Here is a 27,250-nt window from a genome sequence, read left to right as displayed (position 1 = left end):
AAGGTTACTGGGTGGACTAATGGGGCAGTGACTCAAGACTTGTCATTTTACTGGAACCTCATGTGAAACAGCAGTATTAGGTGGTCTCCAACAAGCTAATGTCATCTTAAATTGCATTCATTGCAGGTATGGTATTAGAATTAGCAGTATATTTGCAGCTGGTTAGACACACCTGGAGTTCTGTGATCAAGTCTGGAAACTATTTGAGGCTCGGAGGCTAGAACATGAATGTGTTCAGGAGAGAAGTGAACACAGTAGTAAGTGGATCTGGGATTATGTCCCAGGAAGGAGAACACTTGGATGAATGGGAATTAGAATGCGATGTTGAAGAGGTTCCAGGCTTATTCTGAGTCATGGGTCCCCACCGGGACAGTTTTATCCCCTGGGGAGTCTGTGCAGGTATCTGGAGACATTTTTGGTAGTCACAGCTGGGTGGGTGCTGCCGGCATCCGGTAGATAGAGGCCAGGTATGTTCTAGGCAGCCCGCAGAGCACAGCACAGCTCCCACAGCGAGGAATCAATCCAGCCCAAAACGTCAGAAGCCCTTTTCTCCATCTAAACCCATTTACCGTGACCGGTAGTGAGAAAGGACTGCCTCTTTCCTAGGAGCCCAGGGCGTGCACAGGAGGGCGCCTGGAGCTGAAGTCTCCTCGCCCAGAGCGCGTGGTGCCTGGGAAATTTACTCTGCCCTGCTTTACGTCATCAGTGAATGGAAAAGAATGATCATTCATAAACCACGGGTTGAATACAGGTCTAGATGATACCAACAGGCAAAGTTAAGCAGTTGGCAAAGCGACATGAGACGAATCTTGCTTTTGTATAAGGCGGTACTTTATAGCTGTCGAGCTGCACAAAGAGCATCCATCGCTTGGCTAGATGGTGCGCTGGTTATCACTGGCGTTGTTCCAGGGCGTTCTTAACTTGAGGTCTATGAATACATCCCATGGGATCTTTCAATGTGGATGAGAAAATAAGTACATCTTAATTTTCAGTAAATTTTATTAGCCTCTAACTGAAATTTAGCGTTTTCTTCATTTATGAGTTTATACTCATATCTGCTTCAAAATTGGAGTTGTAAAATTTTAAATGCATAAAATAAGATCTAGGCCTTATTTAATGTTAATAAAGAACACTCATGTTACTATGTCACAGGTTTTAAAAATATTTTAATAATTGTATTTTAATGTAATTGTTCACTTTGCAATCCTTTGTATTTTATTTTATGCATTTAACATTTTTATTCTGAGAACAGTTGCATAGGCTTCACCAGACTGCCGAAGGATCCATGGCAAAGTCGGGTAGACCCCCGACTAGAGAGGTGGCTTTGAGGGTTGTTTTGTTTACCTCTGTGTTGCACTTTACATTTGTACAAGTGCAGTACTTAAAGGTTACAGGAGAAATAAAAATGGTCTTTAATCACATTTGTGGTTATTGCTCTTTGGTCCTGTGGGTTTAATGTGTTCTTTAAGTCGTCATATCTTTCGCTTCCCCAATGTATGTTGTGTGGTAGGTATTCAAATACAGATTAAAAATTCTGAGAGGACCGTGGGGAAGACGACTTTTTGATCCCGTTATAATGCTGACTGAGGGCGGGTAGAGTTCCGGGTCCATCGGAGTCTCACAGGGAAGCACAGATGGAACTTGCCTTGGAAGCCAGCAGACTTCCATGGCTCATAGTCTTGTACTGTGAGCAGGCAGTTGTTAAGTAGATAATGTTGGTAGTGATTACCGTGGCCTTTAAAAAAAAACACGTTGGCTGATTGGTTTTCATGGCAGGCTGTGTTTTCTGGCAGAGGATTGTCTTATTTATAATGTTGACGTGGTTGGATACTGGATGGATTTTTGTTAGAGTTCCTAAAAGTGGCAATCTGCGTGTGTTCTCTCTGTGGGACGTGTGTGTTTTCGATCAGTTTTTTAGTCCAGAAAACGTTTACTCTTATCCTGAAAGATGACTTTTTCCCATTTTCAGTGAACTTGGTCTTTCTCAGCTTTGGTAAGCTAGCCTCAAGATGTTAGGAGAACAGTAGTTGGCTCACATCCAACAGGTGTGCATTGTGATGTGTTAGAGATTCTGCCTTTATTTTCAGACAGAAAGATGTACTGAAATCATTTTATTATAAAGACCAGTTAGACGTGTGCAGGTGTAAACTGTTCCTGAGGATTGCTGGGTCAGAGCAGCTGCTCTCAGATGACGGCTCAGGCCCGCTGCAGACACGGTGGGTTCCGTTCCAGATGCCGCAGTAAAGCGAGGCACACGGATTTGTGTTGGTTTCCGGTTGCATGTAAAAGTTATGTTTACATGATCCTGTAGTCTGTTAAGTGCACAGTAGCATTATGTCTGAAAAAACAATGTGCATACCTTCATTAAAAAAGACTTTATTGCTAAAAAATGCTAACCATTCATCATCTGACAACGCAGGGTTGCCGCAGACCTTCAATTTGTAAAAACTGCAGTATCTGTGAAGTGCAGTGCAGTGAGGTGTGCCTGCCGGCCAGTTTATGTCACACAGTGACAGGGCCCTGCAGAGGCCGGGTGATGAAACAGAAATGATTGCCGTGGGCAGAGGTGGGTGAAGGTACTTTCCAGATAGTTCTTTTAAGCTTTCAGGAGTATTTGTGTTGCAAAAGTTTTAGGTAATGAAATGCATGTAATTTTAAAAAGTATTCTTGAAGTACTGGTTTAAAAAATAGTTCATACAAGTTTAAAAGGTAGTGTTTATACAAGTAAGATTGCAGAAACCCATATTCAAGTATTTCTTCCATTCTCTACCTAACCTGTTGACATTCAAGTGTTATTCCTGTTTTTAACAACGTGAGTCAGATGGCCGTTGTGCTGTTGATGGTTTATGTACAGTGATGTGTGTTTTGAAGGCACGGCTGTATCTTTTCTAACATTTTGCCCCTGTCTTGGAGGCACCAGCCCTGGGAATAGTGTGTGTGTGATAATGCGGTGGTCCTGTCAGTGGCTGTGCCCTCCATGGGGGTTGGGAAGCTGATTACCTGTTTGCAGGTAGCATTGTTGTGCTACAGGCTAAGACATGGATTTCAAATAACTGCTGAAAGTGGGGAGAAGAAACGTGAGTGGAGCCCGGTTGCCCTGTTGAAGCTTTAGAGCAAGTAGTTCTGATTAGCTTGAGCCAAAGGAGATTTGCGGTTGCCCTGGTGAGTTTCTGCTTGTTTGCATAAGAAGGCCTATTGGTTATCAATGTCATTAACTAATGAGATATTGATAAAATATTTAAAAGCAAGTCTCCATCTTTAACTCTTGGTTCCTTGCTTTGGCTCTTTAGTATGTAATTTCATAATAAGCCTTCTCTCTCTTTTTTTTGCCTGTTGTATTCTTTCTGATAAACATGAAAATGCTTTTGTTTCAGAGTGGTTAACACAACCCCAAGGGGTGTTGCATTTCTGTTGTAGTAATCGTCAGTGATCTTGTTTCTCAGGGAAGACTTTATGTAAAGGTGAGTGTATACCTTTAGGAAAAAAATAAAGGTGTTTTCCTGTCAGGAAAAGTAACCATCAAGGAAAGGAACCAAGTGATTGTTACATTGTCTTTTCCTTCCCTCTGCGCTGACCTGTTGTGATGGATACGCGGTACGCAGGTGACGGGAGGGGGTCGGTTGCTGTCCCGCCAGCTCCAGACAGAAGTTTCACCCTGAAAACTCGCTGCCAGCAGGCAGCACTTCACCCAGATACGGGAGGCCCTGCAGCAGTGCTTATATTTTAAAGATTTTTTTTTTTTTAAGGTCAAGTCTTTTATTTATTTATTTATTTATTTATTCTTAGCCGCGTTGCGTCTTCATTGCTGCGCGCGGGCTTTCTCTAGTTGCGGCGAGCGGGGGCTACTCTTCGTTGCGGTGAGCGGGGGCTACTCTTCGTTGCGGTGCGCGGGCTTCTCGTGGCGGTGGCGTCTCCTGTTGCGGAGCACGGGCTCTAGGTGCGTGGGCTTCAGTAGTTGTGGCTCGCGGGCTCTAGAGCGCAGGCTCAGTAGTTGTGGCGCACGGGCTTAGTTGCTCCGCGGCATGTGGGATCTTCCTAGACCAGGGATCGAACCTGTGTCCCCTGCATTGGCAGGCGGATTCTTAACCACTGCGCCACCAGGGGCGTCCCAGTGCTTTTATTTTAAATGCTGTTTTCTCTTGGGTAATAGGTGTAGCCAACACTAAGGAGGGAGGGATCTTTTTTAAGGCAACATTTGCCTTTATAAAATTACAGCCGTGTTGGCTGCAGCATCATCAGAATTCCAGCTGGCTATTGATTGCAAATGTAAAGTTTTGTTTTTCAGAGTTCTGATCAGGTGAGAACAGACAGCCACAGCTGGAGGCATCAGACATTGTTGCTGGAAGTTTTGACTCAAATGTGTTTTGATTTTTATGTGTGAAGCATTAGAGACCGAGGGAGGACCTGAACTATGAATGAAAGTTCCTCATCTCAGAAGAGCTGCCGTCTGTGGAGAGGCTGAGAGGAAGTCACCTTAGGAAGGGGCCCAGGCACTGCTGGCGCTTCCACTTTATAGTTGAGGGCATCCGAGCTCACGTGGGTGATGCAGACTCCCTCAGAGGTGCAGCTGTTCCGCCGGGGTGCCTGCTCTCCTGTGCCCTGCTGTGCCTCCCCCAGGTGTCCCCCTGCGCCGGGCTGGGCCCCGTGGGGAGTGGAGGCCATGAGGACACCTGCAGCTGAGTATGTGCTGTCCAGGTCTCCAGCCCCTCTGAACCTTCGCTCTCAGTTACTCAGCTGTCCACTTGTTTCTTCCAGGGCTCCTCTGGTGCCTGCAGCGCGGCCACTTGGTGGCTGTGTGATTGTAGCTCATGTGCTTAGCCTCTCTGGACCTCCTTTTTCTTTTTTCCCCTGTGCAGTGGGGATGATGGTAGTACCTAACCCTTAGTTTGGGGAATTAAATGCTGAACCGTCAGTATCTGGCACATGGTAGACCGTAATATATATTAGTTACAGTTATTACTGTGTGTTAGTTTGGTCACTACATGCCCAATTTTTAGGTTCAGGAACTTGATTTTAGCAGTCTTCTCAGGTTTGATAAAATTCTGTGGACTTATTCACACCAGCCAAAATTAGCTGAATAATCGAACAGAATGCTAATGTGTTAACTTATTAAGGGACTATCCCGGTAACGGCTCTACTCACATGTTCCTGTGTGATGTCAAGGTCACCAGGCAAACTAAATTAATAGTTATTTATTAATACTTATTTAGTGCAAATGAAATCAAATCAAAGGTAGTTTTTATTGACTGCTTTATTTAGGCTCAACAGACCTGGAGAATTTTTTCTTTAAAAACATCAGTAGAAATATTATTACTTCTCTGTAGACAGCTGTTGCTTGCTGGAGACCTGTATCTGTAACCTTGGGTTTACTCTATTTAAAAAAAAACCTTTTATCTCAACATTTTATATAAGATCAGTAGCTGAACCACATTAATAATGGAGGGTTAATATTTGTAGTTTTCTTTTTACCTATAAAGGGTAGTAATCTGTATGTGAGGGACTTTCATGAGGGTGACCAAGGATACGGGAGACTGTCTCCAGGCTTGCCTCGATCTGGTCATTCTAGATGCTTTCCTTTGTGTTCTTGCCCAGTTGGGGTGGGCAGTCCCTCTCAGCCACAGATGCTGCCTCTGTTCCTTCAATATCTGGTAGTTGGGAATTACTTGTTGACAGTTCTCAGAGAAGCTGGTGCTTTCGTGTCTTTTGGGACCTGTAGGTGTATCTAGCTGTTTATTCTCATCACAAATGATGCATTTAGAACGACCCAGTTATCAAAATGATTGAGTGCTACGGAGGGTAATTTAGAGAGGTGTAATGGTGGGCCTTCAGAGGAGACTGTTAGGGGCAGCGTAAAGATGATTTCAGGGCGGCGGTGGTGAAAGGATCGCAATTCTGGGATAAAAATGTGACTCCCGTAATAAAAACTTAAATGTATGTAACCAAATTTCCAGGCTAAGTGTTGTTTTCTGAAGTGCTGTCTTAGGGGCCTGTGGAGGAGGTTGGTCGGTACGAAGAGTGAAACCTGGAATGGGGGTCCCTGAGTGATTTCACGGGGCTGGGCCCCTGGGGGATCCTGGGGCCAAGGGAGCCACGTAGAGAGTGTTGAGCACCGTGCCTGGGGCAGAGTGCGTGCTGAGTGAGCCTTGGCTGTTACTGGTGTTGACCCGAACCTGCGTACAGATTCTGAGTTGAGGGGCGTCTCTCCCGTGCATCCTTACTTACGGCTTTTAGGGTTGCCAGACTAACATCGAGATGGAGATATTTATTTTTAAAGGATATCAGCCTAATTTTTTTGCTGCTTGACCCAAGCCAGACAAAGAAGACTCCTACTTCATTAAGCGCTCTCAGCGCTCACCGCGTAAGCGTGGCCCTGCTTCACCCCAGAGCCTGTGGTTCAGTGGTGTTCTTCTGACACACACGCTCACTTACCTGTGTTTCTCCCGGGGCAGGGGGAACAGGGAGGGTGGGTGGCCCAGTGGGCAGGGTCTGGGCGAGCACAGTACAAGCTTCGGGGCTAGAAACGTGCCTTATAGTCTCGTTTGTCCGGTTTGACTTTCGTATGGTTACACCATTAACCCCATTCTATCAATAATATTCCATTTGCCTTACTTTTCTTCAAATAAATACTTGTCAGTTCGTAATTTTCAGGGAAGCTTAGGCTAGTGGAGTGGGGCGTGGACAGAAGCTTGACTGTGATGGTCGCTGAGCCCCGCGGGAAAACCTTGACGCCTGAGAGCGAAAGCCACTGCAGGGAAGAAGGCGCGGACTGATTCATCTGGCTGGGTTTTAGCAAGATGTTGGATGGATTCTGGATACGTTTGCAGGTGGAGAGACTTGGTGTGTCGGCTGTGGCAGGGAGAGAAAAGCGAGCGTTGAGGAGCGCCCCGGCCGAGGCTTTCTGGTGCAGGAGGCCGGACACAACCTCGGGGTTGCAGGTGCTCCTCGGAAGTTTGCGGGGAGCTGTGCTTTGTTCTGTGTTCAAGGGAATAACGGGGTACACAGGAACCCTGGGCCTCACCCTCTCGCATCCCCGGATAAAGTGTAACCTACCAAACAAAAACGGATTCGCTCTGATGCGATGGTTCCCAGTCTGTGGGATGCCAACTGCAGAGTCTTATTATTATGGTGATAGCAAAGGGCCTAAATAACCGTCTCGTAATTGATTGAAAAGGAAAAAAAAAGGAAGCCATGGGAAGGAGCCTTCCACAGTCGCGTGGGCTTCAGCGTGCCTTGAAGTAGTCTTTGGTTGACACTCTGTCGAATTTTTCTCTAGCAGTAAGGTTTTAAGAAAAATCTAAGTTGTGTCTGTTGATTTGGGGCAAGTAGTTCATATTGAAAATTACTTACAATTACATTCCGCTAACGTTGAGTTTCCATTTATTCACATTCCTGGTGGGATTGGGGTTAACATTTCCCCTTGGCTTCTAGAACAGTCTCTTCTTCATTTAGGCTTTGTAATCTCAGGATGGGATGGGACCTCAGGGACAGATAGGCATGGACTTCAAAGTTCAGTGGATCTGGGTTTAATTCTGGATTTGCTACATAACGGCTTGAGCAAGACACTCAAACTTCGTGAGTTTTAATGACCAAATCTTGAGAATTGGGTTTGATCTAGTATCTCCTTCACTGGGTTGTTGTAAAGACGTGATAAAACGATGCCTGTCCGGGTGTGCCTGGCGCTTGCTGAAGACTGACGGCAGGTGCTCTACAGCCGTTATCTTATACTTGAGACGCGTGACAAGGAGACAGATTGTAAATAACTCGGCCCAAGTCACATAATTAAATTTGAAGACATCATTTTAGGATGTTGTTTTTCCAAAAATGTATCATTTTGTTTTCCTTTTAGGATTTGGAGTTCCATGGAGTGATGAGATTTTATTTTCAAGATAAAGCTGCTGGGAACTTTGCAACAAAATGTATCCGGGTCTCTAGTACCGCCACCACCCAGGACGTGCTGGAAACGCTCGCGGAGAAATTCCGCCCTGACATGCGGATGTTGTCATCACCCAAGTACTCCCTGTACGAAGTGCACGTCAGCGGAGGTCAGTGGACACAGACGGGGCTTGTCGGCCATGTGTGCTCATCTTGAGACTATCACAGTCACTTGTCCCAGGGGTCCTGCTTTACTGCTGACCCCCTCTTTCTTTTTCTGGAGGGGCTGGGGAAGCAGTTAACAGGTTGGCAAAACTTGAGTATGTCTGCGAAATGTCCTCGTAAGTTCCTAGCAGGTGCATTTGTTGGGAGTTAGAATGAATAGATTAGTTTTACATATGCTCACTTCTCCAAAGATAAGTAGCATAACGTTTCATAATTGAAATTCTCCAGCAGATCTGTCACATACATTGATGATACAGTAAGCTGCTTAATTTTGGAGAAGTATTTCATGTAACTCTTCTGCATAGATTATAATATTACAATTAATGATAGATAACCCAGTGTTTTATGAGTACAGTATTTTATGAATAAAACCCAGTGTTTTATCATACTTGCTGTAATATTTTTGTAATGTGAAACAGTAACGTTATTCTTTGGGAACAATTAGGGCATCTTGAGGAAACTCTCATGTAGTTAGTAATTTCTCCTTGTTTTAAGATTTGAAATTTCTGCAAGTATCCTATATATCACATGGCAATTGAAGTTGAACTGATTAGAAATGTAGAAATTTATAAAATTTTTTGAGTGCTTTTGAAGTACTGAGTCACCTGTTTCAACAAAAAAAATAACAAATTCCAGTTAATGCAGTAAACAAAGGATTGTATATAGTACAAGCCCAATTTGAATACCTGTTTAAGTTTCAGCCACAAAACCTGTTTGAACATAATTTATTTTTCTTATCTTCAAAAGTACAGCTTTCTTTGTACGTTTGAAATTGGGCTAAAATTTTTGTAGTGTGTGGAATTCAGGTGTCACCAAATGCTACCAGTATTATATTAGGTGGGCTGTATTTGTTTATCACTCTTTTAAGGTTACTAGGGTATCACCTACATAAATAATACCCAAACTAAATTTGACAATAGCGGATGGTCTCAATTTTGGATGTTTTTTTGAGGTTGAGTTCTCCTTTTACCTAAGAATCTTTTTAAATAGGTTACAAAGAGGAAGAAAGTATTTCTCACTTTCAGCCCTCTTCTCGCTGCACCGTTGGGTCATTTGAATACTGCCAAGTGAGGTCTTTGGAATGCTATCTAAGATTGGGATTTGAGATCTAAAAATGGAATGGGTTTGATTTTTTTTAAAGAACATTTTTTCTTTAAACTTTCTTTGCTAGATTTGTTTTTAATTAAAAAGTAAAATATGTTACTTGTAAGGGATGAAAACACAAGGAAGGTGTGTAAAGAAGGAGGTGTTCCGCGTCTCCCCCCGCCCCTGTAGTGACCACTAGGCTAGCCTGGCCGTGTCCTTCTGCACCTTCGTACCCCGCCAGGGTCTCAGACAGGAGCAGGCCCTGGCGTGCAGGTTCTCAATCTCTTTCGGGTCACGGAGCCCTTAGTGTGTCAGTAATTTTTTTAGTGGCATCCCTAGGCCAAAGGAAATACCTAACAGGTCATTTTACTGCATAGATTCAGACAAGTTCATCAGGATTTATGCTTTAACAGCTTGGTGGATGTTTGAAAAAATAGTACAGATCAAATGAAAGGAAAACTGAAAATTTCATTCCGTTCTTAATCACAGTGGCTCCCTGACGGGGCACGTGTGCCTCCTGGGCCCTGCCCAGCTCCTGGGCAGGGGCAGTGCCCTCCTTTCCTATTCACATTGGTTTGCGGGCAGCGCTTGTCTCTACAGCGCCGTGGAAAGCCCGGCGTGACCCTGATGGGACAGTGCGCGACCTGGTGGGGACCAGCAGCTCCTGCCGCATCCGGCAGGTGCAGCTCGTTCCCCTGGAAATGTAACGTGCTACTCAGTGAGCCGCTGGACGCAGCCGCTGGTGTGTGAGCCAGAGCGCTGGCCCGGCACCGTGGGAGCGCCGCTCTCATCCCTTCTCTGCGTTAGGGTTCCTTGTGTGAGATCAACTGGAAAGGTAAAAAGGGTTCTGCTCTTCTAACGTAAGGCCGAAGAAACCTTAAGTTACAAAGCTGTGGCAGGGCCCTAATTATATTTGCATGCAGTAGTTGGGCACGTATGCTTTAGGGCAGCTCACCTTGCTTTTGTTTGACTTTTATGATTTAGACTTAATTGTTCTTAAGATTGGTTCTCTAAAAAATATGCCATGAGGGATTTTGATCTAGTGCAAATTCTGCAACACAAACAACTTGGTAATTTTGGTTTGCAGCAGGAATTTGAAACTTCTTGATCCAATATGTGATTTATTACTCTTTTCTCATATTTTCAGTTGATAAAATAATGACTTGGAATTTGTTTTTCCTGTATTCTGATCATTAACACTGCTGTTTACCTATAATATTTACTAAAAGCCTCTATAACTCTCCATCTTCTCAGTTTGCCCCGTTGACTCTTGCTTCCTGTACCATTGTAATCCACCCCCTCTGGTCTCACTGCTTCCTGTCTTTGCTGCCCTCCTTGTGGTGCATCCTGTGTGCGTTTACCTGGGTAGTCTTTGCCAGCTCTCAGCTTCTAGTAGGTGGTCAGGCTGTGTAGGGCCCTCAGTGGGCTGCCATGAGGCTTGTTAGGTTTCTGATAAGGAAGGGAGTAGTCACTTAACATAGCACTTCATCGACAGAGAAAAGGCTGGTGCTTCAAGGTGGGAGGGGCTGTGCGGGTCGAGGCGCGTGCGATTTGGAGACGAGAGTCAGGTACAGGGGGAGGAGGGAGAGTGCAGTGATCACTTCCAGACTGATGACGGTGGCGCCATTTCTTGACAGCATCTTAACATTAATATGAGAAGAAAAATCCCATGAATCAGTGGAACTTCTGTGTGATATTAACATTATTTCCGTATTTTCCAGTTGTACGTGAGAGAATTTGATTTATAGAAACAAACGTATGGCAAAGCCCTGCTTATATTTTTTTCTAGTCCATGTGTATTTCTCTTATTTTCTGGGTTAGATTCTAAGTGTTGTCAGGAAGCTGTGCCTGGTCCGTGTCTGGCATTGGACACGTGGTAGTACACATACAGTAGCACCAAAATACTGAATTAGTCATTGAAACTCTAACTTCACATTGTGAATTACACTTCAGCCTATCAGTAAGTAATCAAGGTAATTAGGTATTTTTTGTCTGTAAAATTTAATGTGTATCAGAATGTTGTATTGGCTAGTGCCATTAGATAACCATGGCTTATTTTTTTTTCTTTTCATGTTGTGAAGAAGAAAGAAGATTGGATATAGACGAGAAGCCCCTTGTTGTGCAGTTGAATTGGAATAAGGATGATCGAGAGGGCAGATTTGTTCTTAAGAATGAGAACGATGCCATTCCTGCTAAGGTGAGGCCTTGGGTCTCGGCCCGTGCTGTGCCTGGCCTGTGTCTGACCGCGTGTCGTGTCGGAGGGGTTCATTCTCTGTTTCGCTTCTCTTCCGAAACTACCCTTTTACCCCCGTCCTGGAACATAATTTAAAAGTAGCCCAGCTTCTCCCTGCTTCATCCTCTGTTTCACTGAATAATCCAAAATATTACTCCTTCCTTTTCAAAGAAGAGTTATGTAAGCTTTTGTTCCTAAGAGGCTTAGTGTTCAAATCAGCTTCAGGTTTTTTTCCCTAAATTATAAAGTCAAAATAGGTTTTAATAAGAATCAGAAGGGAAAATAAAACTTTAATAACCTATTTATATGTGAACTTTTCGATACAACTTAATAAGGCATATTTAAGACCTTTTTCATGTTATATGTGTAAGGTTAGAAATTAGTAAACTTTCTTGAGTTTCTTTGGATGATGAAATAGAGTGAGTCTAAAACTTTCTCAGGTAGTAGGATGTCTGGAATTCCTGTGCTACTGTTCTTTTTATGTGGAATACTATGAAATATTGATACAATTTTAAAATAATTATAATTCTGTTTTAAGTCAAGTGGCCTCTTACACTAGAATTCAGTATTGACAAGTGATAGCAAATGCAGAGGTTAAGAATATTTTGAGAAAAATCCTGTATTTAATTTTTTGCCCCAGCAGACTGAGGGGAAAGTACCATTATTTACTTTCGGCAGCAGTTTTCACGTTGTCTGTGCCATGTCCTGTGTGTTCCTGTTCCTGCGCTCCAGGGGCTTTTATTGCCTTTGTGGCAAATACATATGATACAAGAATGGATACTTTTGTGTGTGTGTGTGTGTGTCCATGTTTTATTTTGTTTCTGCACCATGATTTCAGCTGATGTACCTTTTCACGGAGCCACAGACCCTGCTTGCTATGTAGTAGAACTCTTCTGGGGTCAGGATGACAGCAGGGTGCTGGAGTAGCTTGCAAGGAAACGGAGTTGCTCACTCACAAAGCAGAAGGCAGTTTTCTTTCCCAATAAGATAATCTTTTATTTTCCTTGATTCTTTACCAGCCAACCTATTAAGTCATATAAAAAATAATTTGTCTCTGTGTCATCTGCTGGCAGGCCAAGTTATAAATTAAGAATAAGGAAACAAATAAGTAAGATCTGGAAAAGAAATTAGAAGTTTTTGCACAGACACAATACTTATAACTTTGCTTCATAAAAGCCAGTTTATTAGGGCTACTCTTAACATTTCTTTTGAAGTTAAAGAAGACATATTTAAAGTAGATGATGATTCAAACACTTAGTTATTTCCATATTTTCATTAGTTTCCTTTTATTTAAGTTACTTCATGTAAATTATTTGGATTTTTATTTATTAAAAATAATAAATAAACTGGTGTTATTCCAACCCCAGTTTTCTAACTGGGTTTGGATTTTCTTGTGTGTTTGCTTCCTTGGTTATTAGTTTTGAATTAAGATAAAATTTACACACGGTGAAATGAGATCTTGAATGTGTAAGTTTTGATCAGTACACTCACGTAACTGTCGGCCCATCAAGACAAAGAACGTTTCTCACCCCAGACCTTCCCCTGCTCCAGTGGCTCTGTTTCTGGCCGCAGCGTGTGAGGTGAAGTTAGCTAAGCCATAGACAGCTTTATGTCATTCTGTGTCATAGCCAGTGTAGTGATAATGTTACTTTTATCAGAAGGCTCAAAGTAACGGACCTGAAAAGCAGGAAAAAGAAGGTGTTATCCAGAACTTCAAGAGAACTCTCTCAAAGAAAGAAAAGAAGGAAAAAAAGAAGAGAGAAAAAGAGGCAATAAGGCAGGCGTCTGATCGAGACGATAGACCTTTCCATGGGGATGACACGTAAGTTAATTTAGGAAGTATTCCTGTTTCTTTGTGTTCGAAGCCCAGTGTTTTTCGTGCAGCAGACCTCATTGAGTTGCCAGGTGAAGGCCGAAGAGGGTGCGTATCAGCTGAGCGCGCTGGGCGTGTGCCGGCTCCGCGGCGTCGAGGGAAGCCGGTGGGGCTGTGGCTGCGCAGCACGCGTTGCTCACGGTACCGGCCTCGCGGTGCTTGCTCTTCTTAAAGATGCGGGCTGACGGACAGTACTGCTGTTCCTGGGGAGACCGTGGGTGTCAGGCTGCTCTTCACCTCTGCCTGGCCTTTCCTCTCCTCTCATTGCTGTTGTTCTGGTCCTTAAGGCAGCAGTGGATTCTTAGACACCTCAGGTACGCTTAACACCTGATCAGAGGTTGGCAAGGCCAGTGAGAAAAGCTGGTGTTCGCTTTTCAGGCTCAAATGCACCATCAGGCTCACTCCAGCCCCCGCCCGCCCCCCTTCCTTATTCTCTCACAGCAGCCCCATCACAGGTGTCTTTACCTGTCTGAAGGGATTTGAGCTTCTGACCTCGGAGCTGAGGGCATAAGGGAAACCGCTGTGTTTCGTTACAACAGAAAGGAGCCATGAGCAGCAGCTGGCCTTCCTCCTCACGTGGCGCCTCCTGGCCTCAGCGCAGCCTCCTCAGTTTTCAGTTCAGTTCATTCTGTTAGCGTGGTTTCTCTTAGGCCTCTTCCTTGCCTTGGAGTTGATGGCATAGTATTCTGTTTACAGCTTATTTTAGAAAGTCAGAGTAGGTAGATTTGCCAGAAAGGGAAAAGGAGTTTCTTGTCACGTATGAACCCAAAGAGAGCCGTAGTTTGTTCATGCGACACAAATATATACGCTTCATATATCTATGTAGAGAGTTTTTAAACAAGTGTAATCAGTCTTTTGAAACCAGAACTTTTCACATGACATTTTCCCACTAAAATTCTATGTATTTCACATAGATACACATAGTCAAAATATATATATTTTCACAAAAAACATACATACTAAATAATTTAAATGATTGTGCAGTATTCTATCATATAGTTTTCCCATAATTTATGAAACCAGCCCTTTTCATGTACTTGTGGATAGTTTACAGGGCTTTTTTGGTATTATAAATGATACTCCAGTGAATATCCTTGTTTTTACAATTTTGAGGACTCATGTGAATATTTCCTAAGGAAACGTTCTGGAAGTATGGCTCACAGACACCTTGGGATGCTTGTGTTGCCGGACAGCCCCTGGAAAGGTCTCCATGGCCCACGAGCCCTCTCATTTCCATACCCTTAGTACTGCCGAGTGTAACAGAGCAGAGTACGGTCTCTGCAGTATGTGAGACCTTCAATAACTCGAGCTCACTGTATCATGAACAAGGTCGATGTCTCTCTGCACGTTAATTAACCGTTTCTATTCTGCTGCTGCTGCGGTGACCTCTTCAAGTCTTTTTTCCATTTTTTGGTTGATTCTAAGTGTTGTGTGTGTCTTGAGGATATTAACCATTTGTCGGTGAAGGGAGTTTACTTTAGAGGGGAATTTGAGCCCATTGTAGAGTGCATCCAAATGGATTTAGATATTAATCTGTCAGGCAGAGACGCCTATGGGGTGCACATGAACTCTTGACTATAGTATTACATAGTAAGGCTCTACGTAGTGTATTTATGCAAGAGAAAGAACTTGTATACATAGATTGTTCATATATGAAAAATATCAAGGAAAAGGAGAGTTAAAAACTTAGGCTACAGTTTGTTCTATTTATTTAGTTTATAGGGGGATAAATTATTTGTGTTAAGGAAATGAGCTACTTAAAATGAGTTAAGTTTAACTTGATTGATTTGAAGCTTGACTGACTTAATGAAATTATTTTATGATTTTAAAAATGGCATCCTTAAAGTATATTTATCAAAATTTAGTCAAGCATATCAATCTTACCTAAATATTTAGTTTTCAACTCATCATTCTATACAGTGGACTCGTTATAGGAACTTTTGGAGCAATTTCCTTTTAAAACTTCAGCTTCAAGAGAGTGAATGGTGGTAAATCTCTTAGTTGTTAAAAAATCAGGCTGTTTGAGTTCTTCAAGATTTACTGTAATTTGAAGACAGATTTTTACTAAACTAAAGTATGTTCAGTCCTTTATTTCTAGTGGTTGGCATGTTGTATCCCTCATTTAGTCTATTTTAAGATAACCGTGGTAGAGATAACTGAAATGTATAATTTATACATTTTTCTTCTAGCTTTATTAATGAATACTCAATAATTAAGTTCTATAAACTCACTATAAAATTTTAATTATAAATTTCTGCTTAGTTCAGTATTTTAGCTTGTATTGAGAGGAAGTTTATTCTTTATCCGTAGTAATTAGCACATGGTGAATGGTACATGGCAGAACTATGTAGCCAAATAACAACTGCCATTTTGAGTTTTGTATGATTTCAGTATAATTGTTTCTAATATAAAATTTTAAAAATCTTGTTATTGCCTTTTTTTCCTTACAGTGAAAATTCTCGACTGGCTGCTGAGGTTTACAAAGACATGCCTGAAACTAGCTTTACCCGAACAATTTCTAATCCCGAGGTGGTTATGAAACGACGGAGACAACAAAAACTGGAAAAGAGAATGCAGGAATTTCGGAGCTCAGATGGGCGACCTGATTCAGGTGCAGACTTTGAATTGTTTTTCTGTTATACTTGTTGTAAAGTCTATTAATTTAATAATCCTTTTTATGTATGCATGAGGCCTTGAATAAGTAAAGTTAATGGATGATGTAGCCTGTTCATAGCAAGTGTGTGCCATGTGTGTCTGGCACAAAGTCACTTTTGCCTTCAATATGTTTAGTTACGTATTTATCCCCAGTATGGCTTTTTTTTTTTTTTTTTTTTAATTCTGGAAAATGTCAAGTATATACAAGAAAATAGAGATATAATGAACTTCCCATGTGTTTATTACTAAGCAAGCTTCCATAATTAACACATGTTTCACCTCTGCTTCTACATATATTGCTTTCATTCCCAGACTGTGTTATTTTTGAATCAAATCCCAACTTTCTTATTATTTCATCCATAAATATTTTGATATATTTTCCTGAAAGGTAACCATTCTAAAAAAGCAAAAACAAAAATAAAGCAAACCATAGTACCATTATCACATAGAAAAGAATTGACAGTAATTCCTTAAAAATCATCAGATACCTGGTCATTGTTCAGATTTTCCTGATTGCCTTAGATAATTCCTTTAGTTGAGTCAGGATACAAATAAAACCTAAATATTGCATTTGCAATTGGTTAATTTGTCTTTTATGTCTTTCATTCTAAAATCCCCTCTCCTCTCTTGTATTTTACCTCTCAGTTTGCTTATTTGGTTTGTTTTAAAACCCTAGGTTGAATGTCTTGTAGGTTTTGCTGACGGCATCCTGTTGTGCGGTTTACCGCTTTTTTCCTCTTGTTTTCCTTGATTAGATACAGATACAGGGTTAGGGTTTTTGGTGGGAGGCGGTGGGACAGAAATACTCACCTTAGTGTCATCCGCAGGTGAGCAGTGGTTTGTAAAATTTTAATAAGCTCATGGATGTAAAGCTTCTCAATGTTTGTCCATCTATTGCGGTTATTGACCTTACTGATTCTTGAATGGTCGCTTCGAGCCAGCGGGGCTGTCTTCCAGCTGGCACCCAAGTCTGTGACATGGCCCAGTGATCTTGAGAGCTTCCCTGTAGGATAGGATGTCTGCTCACCTCGTGCTTTCCTGCCCCAGCCTAGGAGTCAGCTCTTCCTCGGAGGAATCCTGTTCCTTTTGCTGGGATAAGTATCTGGTTGCTAGGAGTGCTCCCTGTTACTGGTTAGTCTTTGCTTCTAAGCCTGTTTAGTGGACAGAGCTTAGGAAATACTTGGTTTTTTACTACTTTGATTTTAGAAAATCTGGGTGTCTTTTCTCAAGGTAAAATTCTTCCTCCTAAGAACAACAGAATAATTATTTACAACATAATTATATTAATCAGTTATAATACCAAAATCAAAATAGGGCTATTATTAATAACAATATGATACTGAAAACATTTTAAGCCTTTTGTGAAATCTGTGCTGTGTTTGAAATCGCATATTTGATTCCTGTGTATGTGATTATATACCCACATTGATTTACACATAGGTTTATTTGTTTTATTTTCCTTTTGACTTTGAAGGTTTGCTTCTTTAAAATTTAGTGTTGTTTAACAGTTTCTAAGTCAAATCTGCAAAACAAGGTACATTTAGAGAAGTCCAGCTTTTTTGTCCCTGTGGACCCCTTGAATCAAAGGCAACATCCTGTACACATGTCCCACTGTGATGTTTCCTGGAGATCACCCTGTATTGCTGAGGGAAATAAAGGTTAAAACGAGAAGTTAAAACACATGACTACTCTGTGAGCTATAAATTGGTTTTGTGTATTTTTAGCCATTTGATATAAAACTTTTATTTGTAATTAACCTGTAATTATACTCAGCAAGTAAAATAAAGTAGTTTTACTTGCTAAAAAATAATAGCATAATCATTTGTTTCAAAAAAAATCATTGTATTAGAAGGCTGTATCGTTGATCCAGGCTTTCCTAAAGATGTCTGACCTGGTTAAGTCATCGCCTCTGTGGCTCTTCTGGAGCGCTGCACTCAGGCGCTTAAGGGCGGAGCGTCACCCTGTTGCATGCTGCGCACCTGCTAGCTTACTCACTAATTTTAGGGTTTGAGTGTTGGGACCAGCGGCTTTTCTCTGAAGCCGGGTTTATAGCAGTTTTGGTTGGGAAGGTTGCTTAATTGTGGGCCCATTCTCTCGACTCCAAGGCTGAGTCAAAGGGTTAGTCCCTATCCAGACCCTCTTATTATCCGATATGTTTATGTGGCAGCAGGTTGGATCTGTCAGGGGAAGCTGTGCTCACACTCGCGTCGTATTCGTGGGAGCAGCGTTATTCTCTATTTTATTAGTGGTCTCTCTTACCTTATCTCCATTCACGAGGTAGTCTGTGGACCATGGTTCTGAAATGCGTGGTTGCTTGATTCTGCCCACTTGACAGAAATTGCTGGTGACCCCATGTCTTGTGAGCTCGCTCAGAGCTTTGTGTTAGGGTGGCGTGTCATACAGCACCAGCCACGGTGGGAGCCGGCCCTGAAACTTGGTTGTCTCTCCAGCATCACATGTTTGTTTTGACCCTTCGTGCCTGTGTGAACTGAGTCTTAATTATATGTTTCATGGGAATTATAGTATCGGTGATTCAAAAAAACTAGGACACTGAGAGACTTATTAGTTCTATAAATAATTTGATAGATGGCTTTTGAGACCTAAGTGATTATCTGTTTGTATATATTCTGTCTTATTCAATCAGGAATTGAAAAAGACAAGAAAAAGAAAGTAAGGAGAAAGGAGGGAGAAGCTACAAAGGTGAGGAAGGAGAAATGTAGTAAAAGTCTTAGGAAGGGCGAGAGGAATGCTCAGCGGTACCTGCCACATGCTGACCGACCGCGCTTCCGACCACGGGGAGGAGTCTGGCATCGTTACGGAAGTAACTTCCTCAGTGACCCCTTGAGGGATATTCAAGTATTGGCTCAGGGGTATGTGAGTCAGACTAAGGATAGCTGGCTTAGAGTGTCCGTTTTTATAAGTAACTTAACAAAATCTTTTTATAAAAAGTATGTCTTTAATGTGGGTCAGGATGCAACGTTACATATGTTGTTAAGATAAAGCAGGAAACTTTTTGCAGGTAACTTCAGCCTGTGTCCCCAGAGATCCATATTTGTTTTCCTGTGCCACTGGGGGTACTTTGATGGAAATATTTGATATGATCTGTTCATAAACCGCTGAAAGAGTTTTAAGCTAGGGATTGAGAACACTTTCAGTTTAGCCCAGGCCTCCAATCTGGAGCGGTTACTCTGAGAGCAGAATCGAGGGTTGATTTGAGGGAATTGTGGTCAGAAGCAGGCGTCCCCCTTCGAAGGCTTGTGTGGCCCCGGAAGGCCCGAGTCTCTGAGCTCAGTCGGGGACAGTGGCCATGAAGAGAGAAAAGCGGGAGCAATGTTAAGAGAGAGAATGATCGGGAAGCAGCGCCAGCCTGAGTTTTCTGGGGAGAGGAGGCCTTCAGGATGACGCCCTGCTTTGAGCTGGATGGATGTGGGTCTGTGGATGAAGGAGCATCCGGAGGAGAAGACAGGCTTCGTCTGTGTGTCTTGGGAGCGGCCGGCGTGGTGCAGGGGGATGCCTTTAGGCTGCCAGCTCGGTGGCTGAGCACTAGTCAGCAGTGCCAGGTGGAGAGAGAGATTCGGGAGCAAGCTGTTCTTGGGATGCAACATCATGGGCATGGAAGAGATTTGGTGGAGGTAGGAAGTATACAGGTAATACACGGCCATTGTTGGGAAGTAGGCCGAGAAAACAGGAACATAACCTCCAGAGAATTAGGAGAAGAAACAGCAAAACACCCACTAGAGTAGAGCTTGTCTGTTACAGGGATGGTTGGGTGGAAGGAACATTCTTCTGTACAGGCTCCTAGGAAACCCTAAAAAACTGGATACTGTTGGCAGAATAGCTGTTTGTGGTTAATATTAAGGCAGTCAAATATAGTAAATTCAAGTGTTCTGTTGGTTGGTTTTTAATAAACAACTTAGAAAACCCTATCCTTATAACCTGCTGAGGCTGTTAGCTTAGCTCTCAGGTTGGTGAAGAATGTTGTCACGGGTGGGTAGGGTTCCCGGAGAGTAACAGCCGAGTCTGTAATTTTCCTGTCTTGTTAGCCCGAGCATTGGTTCCCCAAGTTCTGATGACGTACTTAAAGAGATCTGTCTGACTCACTTCACGGCACATCAGAAGTCATAACTTGTAACAAGCCTTGGCCCCAGAGCTCATAAAGTATTTTTAACACTCAGATGTATTTACTTTCTTGATGTCTTCCAAGTGTAATTGACCTCAGAATGCCCTTGGGAGTCAGCCCTTCTGCCTCAGTTTTCTTGTGGACAGTCTTGAAGGTGTGGAGTGCTAGGACACGGACTCTGGAGTTGGGTTCCGGTAGGCACCCTTGTGTTCCGTGGGCCACGCTTTCTTCATCTTCTGAAGAGGGGAATAATCCTCCCTTAATTTTAGAACTGAAATGTATATTTATACAAACAGATTTTAGTCGATGGTAGAATTTTAAAATGTTAACTTTTCTTCTATCTCTCCTTCCTTAGGAAATTGGGAGGTATGTATTTCTGTTGTGATGATACTATGGTATTATGCTTTTAAACTAAAAACCTCTTAAATTAGACTGTATCCATTTATTTACTTATTAATCTGTCCATGGATGTAAGTGGGACTGAGGTCCTCTACTACTATTGTGTTATTGTCAGTTCCTCCCTTTATGTCTGCTAGTATTTGTTTATATAGTTAGGTGCTCATGTATAGGGTGCGTATGTATGAATTGAGTATTCTTCTTGTATTTATCCCTTTATCATTTTATAATGCCCGTCTTTGTTTTTTGTTATAGACTTTGCTCCAAAGTCTATTTTGTCTGATAGGAGTATTGCCACCCCCATTTTCTTGTCATTTCTACTTGCATGAAATACCTTTTTCTTTCCCCTCGCTTTCAGTCTGTATGGGTCATTAGCTCTGAAGTAAGTTTCTCATAAGCAGCACATAGGTGGTTCTGGTTTTTTATCCAATCAGCCGTCCTATGTTTTTTGATTGCAGCATTTAGTCCATTGACATTTAAAGTAATTATTGATAGGTATGTACTTACTGCCATTTTATGACTTGTTTTCTGCTAGTTTTTGTACTTCTCTGTTCATGTCTTCTTTCTGTTTCTTCCCTTGTATTTTGATGATTTTCTTTAGTGGTACTCTTGTGTCTTTTTGTTTCTAGTTCTTGTGTGTTTATTGTAGGTTTTTGATTTGTGGGTACTATGGGGTTCGTATATGTTGATCTATATCTACTTGTGGTAAACTAGTAGTCATTTAGTTCACACACATTGTAAAAGATCTGCAGTTTTTACTTCCCTCCCCTACGTTTTGTGTTTCTGATGTCATATTTTATGTCTTCATGTTGTTTCTTGTTCGTTTTCTCCCCCTGATTTCGACCCCACAGTCAGGTTGCGAGCTGTTTGGCGCCGAGGACAGTGACCAGTCTGTGCTGCGTCCTCAGCGTTGGGACGGGCGGTGGGGGGGGCCTTAACCCCTGTGAGTTTGGAGACAGCCTGACCCCTGGCCTGTGTCAGCAGGTCCGCAGTCTAATACCAGCCTGGGCTTGCTGATTCTTCTTTTTTTTTTTTTTTTTTTTTTTAAACATCTTTATTGGAGTGTAATTGCTTTACAGTGATGTGTTAGTTTCCGCTGTATAACAAAGTGAATCAGCTATATGTATACATATATCCCCATATCTCCTCCCTCTTGCGTCTCCCTCCCTCCCACCCTCCCTATCCCACCCCTCTAGGTGGTCACAAAGCACCGAGCTGATCTCCCTGTGCTATGTGGCTGCTTCCCACTAGCTATCTGTTTTACATTTGGTTGTGTATATATGTCCGTGCCACTCTCTCACTTTGTCCCAGCTTACCCTTCCCCCTCCCCGTGTCATTGCTGATTATTCTTAAAAGACCAGCATTATTTTATTGTAGTCAAGTTGTCATAATGCAGGGTGTGCCAGACTTATTGAAAAAGAGGGCGTGAGAAATATTCAGTAGCCAGAATCACTGCATTAGAATTCAGAAGAGGCAAAAAGGAGTCATAGAAATTTAGAATTTGCTTCAAGAGATCCACAGATGTTTAATCTAGCTCTTTAACTTAGAGGTGAGAAAAGGAAGTCGGGAAGCCTCCCCGAGGTCCCACGTAGCATGGGGCTGTGGCACCTTGCCTGAGTTGCCTACCTGCCCCCAGTAGTCTTTCAGCTAGACTTAAGATTTTAGGGCTTAAAAATCTTAGATCATAAGTAAAAAGCAAATTATGACACCAAAAATGTCAGTAATATAGCATATGTAGGATTGCATTAAAAAGAAATATACTAACAAAAAGAAAAGCTAAGGATATCCAAATTGCTCTGCTCTAGTTGACTTTTTTTCCTCCCAAATGAGTTCACAGCTAGAAATGACATTCTGGTTTGCAGTACCTGGAAATGTAAATAGAGCCCAGTGCTTTGGTGGCAGGTTCCTTATGAAATGTCTTTGGACTCCAGCACCTGAAATGTCCTGATTTCTGGTTCACTTTTTAAAAAACTGAGTTATTTAGTGGGATTAATATTGTTTGGGGTTTTTAAGTTTCAGATTGTTGGTCAGGAAGTAGCAGAAATGGGGAAAGTAGATGTCTAATGCTGTATAGGTAAGGAAATGAGAAAGCAATCGAAGAAAGAACAGCACTTTCAAGAAACTCCAGGGTTTCTTCCCTTTCTGTCCTTTACCCACAGTGGACATCAGTTCGTCATTATAAAAACTGCGTGGGCTTGAAGGGAGGACAGAAACAGCCTAGTCACACAGAATTACTCACCCTGTCTAGCACAGGATCACTGGGTCAGCATGTCCCTGCCAGTGTGTGTCACCTACCAGGAAGTGGGGATAGAATTAGCATTCAGATCTCTGTTATTGGAATAAAAGTTGTGATCAAAGATGTCACAATGTTTTTTTTCAGGTGGAACGTTGAGAATTTATGCCGATAGTTTAAAACCAAATATTCCCTACAAGACGATCCTGCTGTCTACCACAGATCCTGCAGACTTCGCTGTGGCTGAAGCTTTAGAGAAGTACGGTCTGGAGAAAGAAAATCCTAAGGATTATTGCATTGCCCGCGTGAGTACCTGCCACGTCGGTACTTACCCATATTACACGTGCTAGAACTTTGCATTTAAATGGAAAGATATTCTTTAAATGAAGTTAAACTTAGGCTGAATTTCTCCACACTGTATCACTTAGAATCTGGTAAACTGAAACCATGCATAAATATATATAAGAAACAACATTCTCCTTTCCATTACAAAAGTAATATGTGTTCCTGCTGTAAACTAAGAAAAGTATAAAAAGGCAAATTGAAGAAAATCCTCTATAGTTCTAATACCAAAGGATAAGTGCTATTAACATTTTGATGTATATCCTTCCAGTTTTTATTTTGCGTATATATAGGTAACAATTTTATTTTAGTAAAATCTGCTTTAATGATTTTTTTCTTAGGGTTTTTACTAAGATGTGTCATAACGACCCAACTTTAAATAAATCTTGGTTTGCTGTTCATCGTTAACCAACATTTGGCTGATAGGTTTAGTAGTCATCCATAATTTCTTGGAGATAAAGGGTGTATCTTTGACCCTGGTACTCAAGAAATACAGTGAAATTTTATGCCTCGGAGTTGAATTGGTGATAATAAGTAAAATCAAGCAGATTTTCTATTCTAAGACAAACTTTTTGGAAAATTATTAACCTTTAAGTCAGTCGCAAGTATATAATAACTTCTTTATAACCATTATTTCTCTGTCAAAATCTCATTGGAAGTAGATTTTTTTAAGAAGGTATCCTTCTTTCTCTCATCTTAGCAATTGATTATTAAATAATGAAAGTGTGGTTGTTTTAGTTCTTGACCTCACCAAGATTATTGAGAAATAATTAAAGTACAATGTATTACATGTATTTAAAGTTTATAATACCATCAGTTTGGGCATGTCAGCGCAATGAACATTTCCTTCACCTTCAGAAGTTTCCTTATGCCTCTTTGTATTTTTGTGTTTCATTGTATGGATATGTCACACTTTGTTCATCCATTTACCTGTTGATAGAATTTGCATTGTTTCCAGTTTTCAGTGTTTGGCTCTTACAGTAAAACTGCTGTGAGCATACATGTGCAGGTCTTCTCATAGAAGTACTTTTTTTCTTGAGTAAATACTCAAGTGAATGGCTCCGTAAGAGGCATATGTGTAACTTTTAAAGAAACTCTTTTCCAACCTGATTATACCATTTGCATCCCCACAGTCGTGTATGAGAGAGCCCGTTGCTCCGCCCCTCACCCATGCTTGGTTTGGTCAATCTTTTTAACTAGTAGGCATTCTGATGGGTGTAGTTGTATCTCATTGTGGAAGGAATTTGAGTTTCCCTGATTATCTATATACATGTCAAGTCCTATGTATGATACATGTACTGCGAATATTTTTTTCCCAGTCTGTGGCTTGGCTTGTCTTTTCATTTTTAAAATGGTATCTTTCAATGAGTAACAATTTATTAATTTTGTTGAAGTCCAACTTGTTAACTTTTTAGTGCTCTGTACTTTCTGGATGAGAATTCGCTTCCTCCAAGGCTGCAGACACTTTTACCTATATTTTATTTTAGAAGTTTCATAGTCTTAGGTCTTAGGTCTTACATTTGGGTCTGTGTGTTCCATTTCAAGGTAACATTTGTGTATGGTGTGAGATTAGGGTTGATGCTCAGTTTTTTCTGTACAGATACAGAAAAAAAGACTTTCTTTTCTCCCACTGAGTGCGTTGGCACCTTTGTTGAAAATCAATTGGCCATATATGTTTGGTTCTATTTCTGGAATCTATTCTGTTTCATTTATATATCTTATATCTTTTTGCCAACACCAAACTGTTTTGATTATTGTGGATTTATGGTGAGTCTTAAAATCATATGAAGTCCCAATTTTGCTTTCTCCTTTTGCTTTTAAAAATTGCTTTGGTTATTCTAGGTTATTTGCATTTACAAATAAATTTTAGAATCAACTTACCAATTTCTACATAAAAGCTGCTGGAGTTGTGACTGGGTTTGCATTGACCTTGTAGATGAATCAGAATCCTAACAACGTTCAGTCTTGCAGGCTGTGGACAGAGTGAGGGGGCTTCTGTAAGCGCTCAGCAGTGTTTTCTAGCGTTGCTACAGAGAGAATTAAATAAAAGGCCTTGCTTGAGTTTTATGGCTTTTTTCTTTTTGCTGAAAAGCTAAGACTTTATATTCAGTTGGAAACACCATTTGGTAGATCTGTAATTGTATGAATAAAGCCCAGTTTTCATCTGAAAATAGATGAGGAAACGGATGTTTTTATTCCACTGAGATGACAGTAAAGGAATAAAGCCCTGTGGACGTGCGCGAGGACAAAGAGATGAGTGAAGGGCTGGCAGAGCCGTTGTCGATGAGATTCTGAGGAAGTGGGCGGGTTCGTATCTAAGTTGCTGGACCTGCAGAGGGGGCCGGCCGAGGGGAAGCACGCAGCTACCTGTATCCCAGCCCCCAGCAGACTCAGGCATGAGGGGCTCTAGCACGTTCTGAGGCGGCATTGAAAATTGGGCTGAAAACAAATTGGGTGGAAAGTTTTTATAAGCAGTAGTAGCCTCCAGCATACTGCCTTCCCATCCAGCTACTGCGTCGTCTCTCCATCCGAAGGCCAGAGTAAAACTGATGGGGGAGGAGGCCTTGGCTTTGGGGGTCACTGGCATAGCAGGGTCTTTACCACAAGCAGGAGGATGGAGGGGAAGGCTGTACCCAGAAGATTGAAGGATTCCTCCCAGAAGGCACTTTCTGGTCAGAGAAGAAAGATCTTTATGGAAACTGACCTTCAGACGTCTGGTCCAGCAGCCGTCCTCGCCGGTACCGTCAGCTTTCCTGTGACTCGCTGTCAATGTGAGTGGACGGCCCAGACTCAATAGACATTTGCAAATGCCTTTAAAATGAAAGACAGACCAACACAGACAGATCAGAGAACCCAGAGATACAAGAGACAAAGCAGATGGAAGTGTGGGAAAGCTAAGAGACTCGGCGGCAGGAGGGATGGTGCATCCGGAGCACAGGGAGGAGAGCATGCGGGGGGCTCCTGGGGACTGAGAAGCCCAGGTAAATAGGGGGTGGGGGCAGAATGTCGACGGAGGGATGAAAGAGCAAGCGGAGGAAATCTGCCAGAGGACAAAAAGAGAGGGGGTCGGGAATTTAGATTACCGGTGCAGAATATCTTAAAATTTAGCCCAGGAAGGACCAGGTAGAAAAAGCAACAGGAAATGGAGAGAGAGAAGTTACCAAAGAAACAATGCTAGACCGTCTCCCAGGACTGAAGGATTTGAGTCTCTAGGCTGAAAATCAGGCCCACTAACTAATGGGACAGTTGCTTTGAAAAAGGCCCAAAGCAAGGTGTAGTGAAACTGCAGGAAACTAGAGAAAAAGAGAGGATAAAGATCCCAAAGAAGAAGATTCAGGGCTTGTATAAAGGGTTGGGGGACACAGTTGCACCAGTCACTTCAGCAGTAACCATGGACTCTGGAATTCAGTGAAGCAGGGCTTTCTGATGCAGAGGGAACTGAGTTCTAGCCCAGACTCTCAGTCAAGCGTTGGGTGGGTGGAATAAAGACGTTTCAAGACACACACGGCAAAAATTGACCACCCGCGCAGCCTTTCTCAGTAAGGTGCTGGAGGACATTCTCCAGCAAAATCATGGCGGAGGCCAAGAAAGAGAAAAACAGGGTATCGCAGAACAGACTCTAGTACGGCAGAAGGTAGTCCCCGGCAACGGGGAAGGAGCGTCTGGGGGATTGCTGTGTGGCCATCCTCCGCAGCACCCGGTTCAGAGTGGAGGTGATGTCTGAGATTGAAAATATTCTTTAGAAGTACGGTGGTAAATATTACTTATAACCTCAAAATAAACAAATAGCCAGTAAATTCCTGAGTGTATTTCTGTAAAGACTTTTTCCCCCCGTGTTGTGTGTTATAGCAATAAACTAAATACTCATCACTTAAGGAATATTTTGAATACCTTGTCATTATGAAACATTTTGACATATTTACATTTTATAAAATACCCTATTTTTGGAAAAAGTCACCATACAATAAAACCAAACAACAAAATTCTGTGTGTATGTATACGTGAGCACCAAGAAAGGTACATGCGTAGGAAGGATACACACCAGCTTAACTACCTACATGAGGGGAGGGAGAGGAACAGAAGACTTTAAAATGTTACATGTGATCAAGCCATGCACCTTCTTATGTAAAATAAATGCATAATTATAGAAAGCATGATCAGGAAAATACACTTATCTCACAGATTTTTTTCCCCTCCTCCTCATGCTTTTCTGTA

General features: G+C 42.0%; 1 protein-coding gene across 12 annotated transcripts in view; it reads left to right on the top strand.

The window, feature by feature from the left end:
• AFDN (afadin, adherens junction formation factor) overlaps positions 1-27,250 on the top strand; it is a 131,731-nt gene that overhangs the window by 30,429 nt on the left and 74,052 nt on the right. For 6 of the 12 annotated variants that reach the window (XM_061207563.1, XM_061207566.1, XM_061207561.1 and 3 more), the window contains exons 2-6: positions 7,847-8,042; positions 11,265-11,380; positions 13,075-13,238; positions 15,740-15,900; positions 22,841-22,998. In XM_061207563.1, the coding sequence (XP_061063546.1) occupies positions 7,847-8,042; positions 11,265-11,380; positions 13,075-13,238; positions 15,740-15,900; positions 22,841-22,998 (795 nt within the window). The remainder of the gene's footprint in view (positions 1-7,846; positions 8,043-11,264; positions 11,381-13,074; positions 13,239-15,739; positions 15,901-22,840; positions 22,999-27,250) is intronic. The other 6 variants (XM_061207569.1, XM_061207559.1, XM_061207565.1 and 3 more) reach the window with 3 other exon arrangements.

The sequence above is a fragment of the Eubalaena glacialis genome, chromosome 12 (genome assembly GCF_028564815.1).
Source record: "Eubalaena glacialis isolate mEubGla1 chromosome 12, mEubGla1.1.hap2.+ XY, whole genome shotgun sequence".
Taxonomy (NCBI): Eukaryota; Metazoa; Chordata; class Mammalia; order Artiodactyla; family Balaenidae; genus Eubalaena; species Eubalaena glacialis.
Note: the sequence above shows the minus strand (reverse complement) of the source record. Positions and strands in the feature narration are given on the sequence as shown.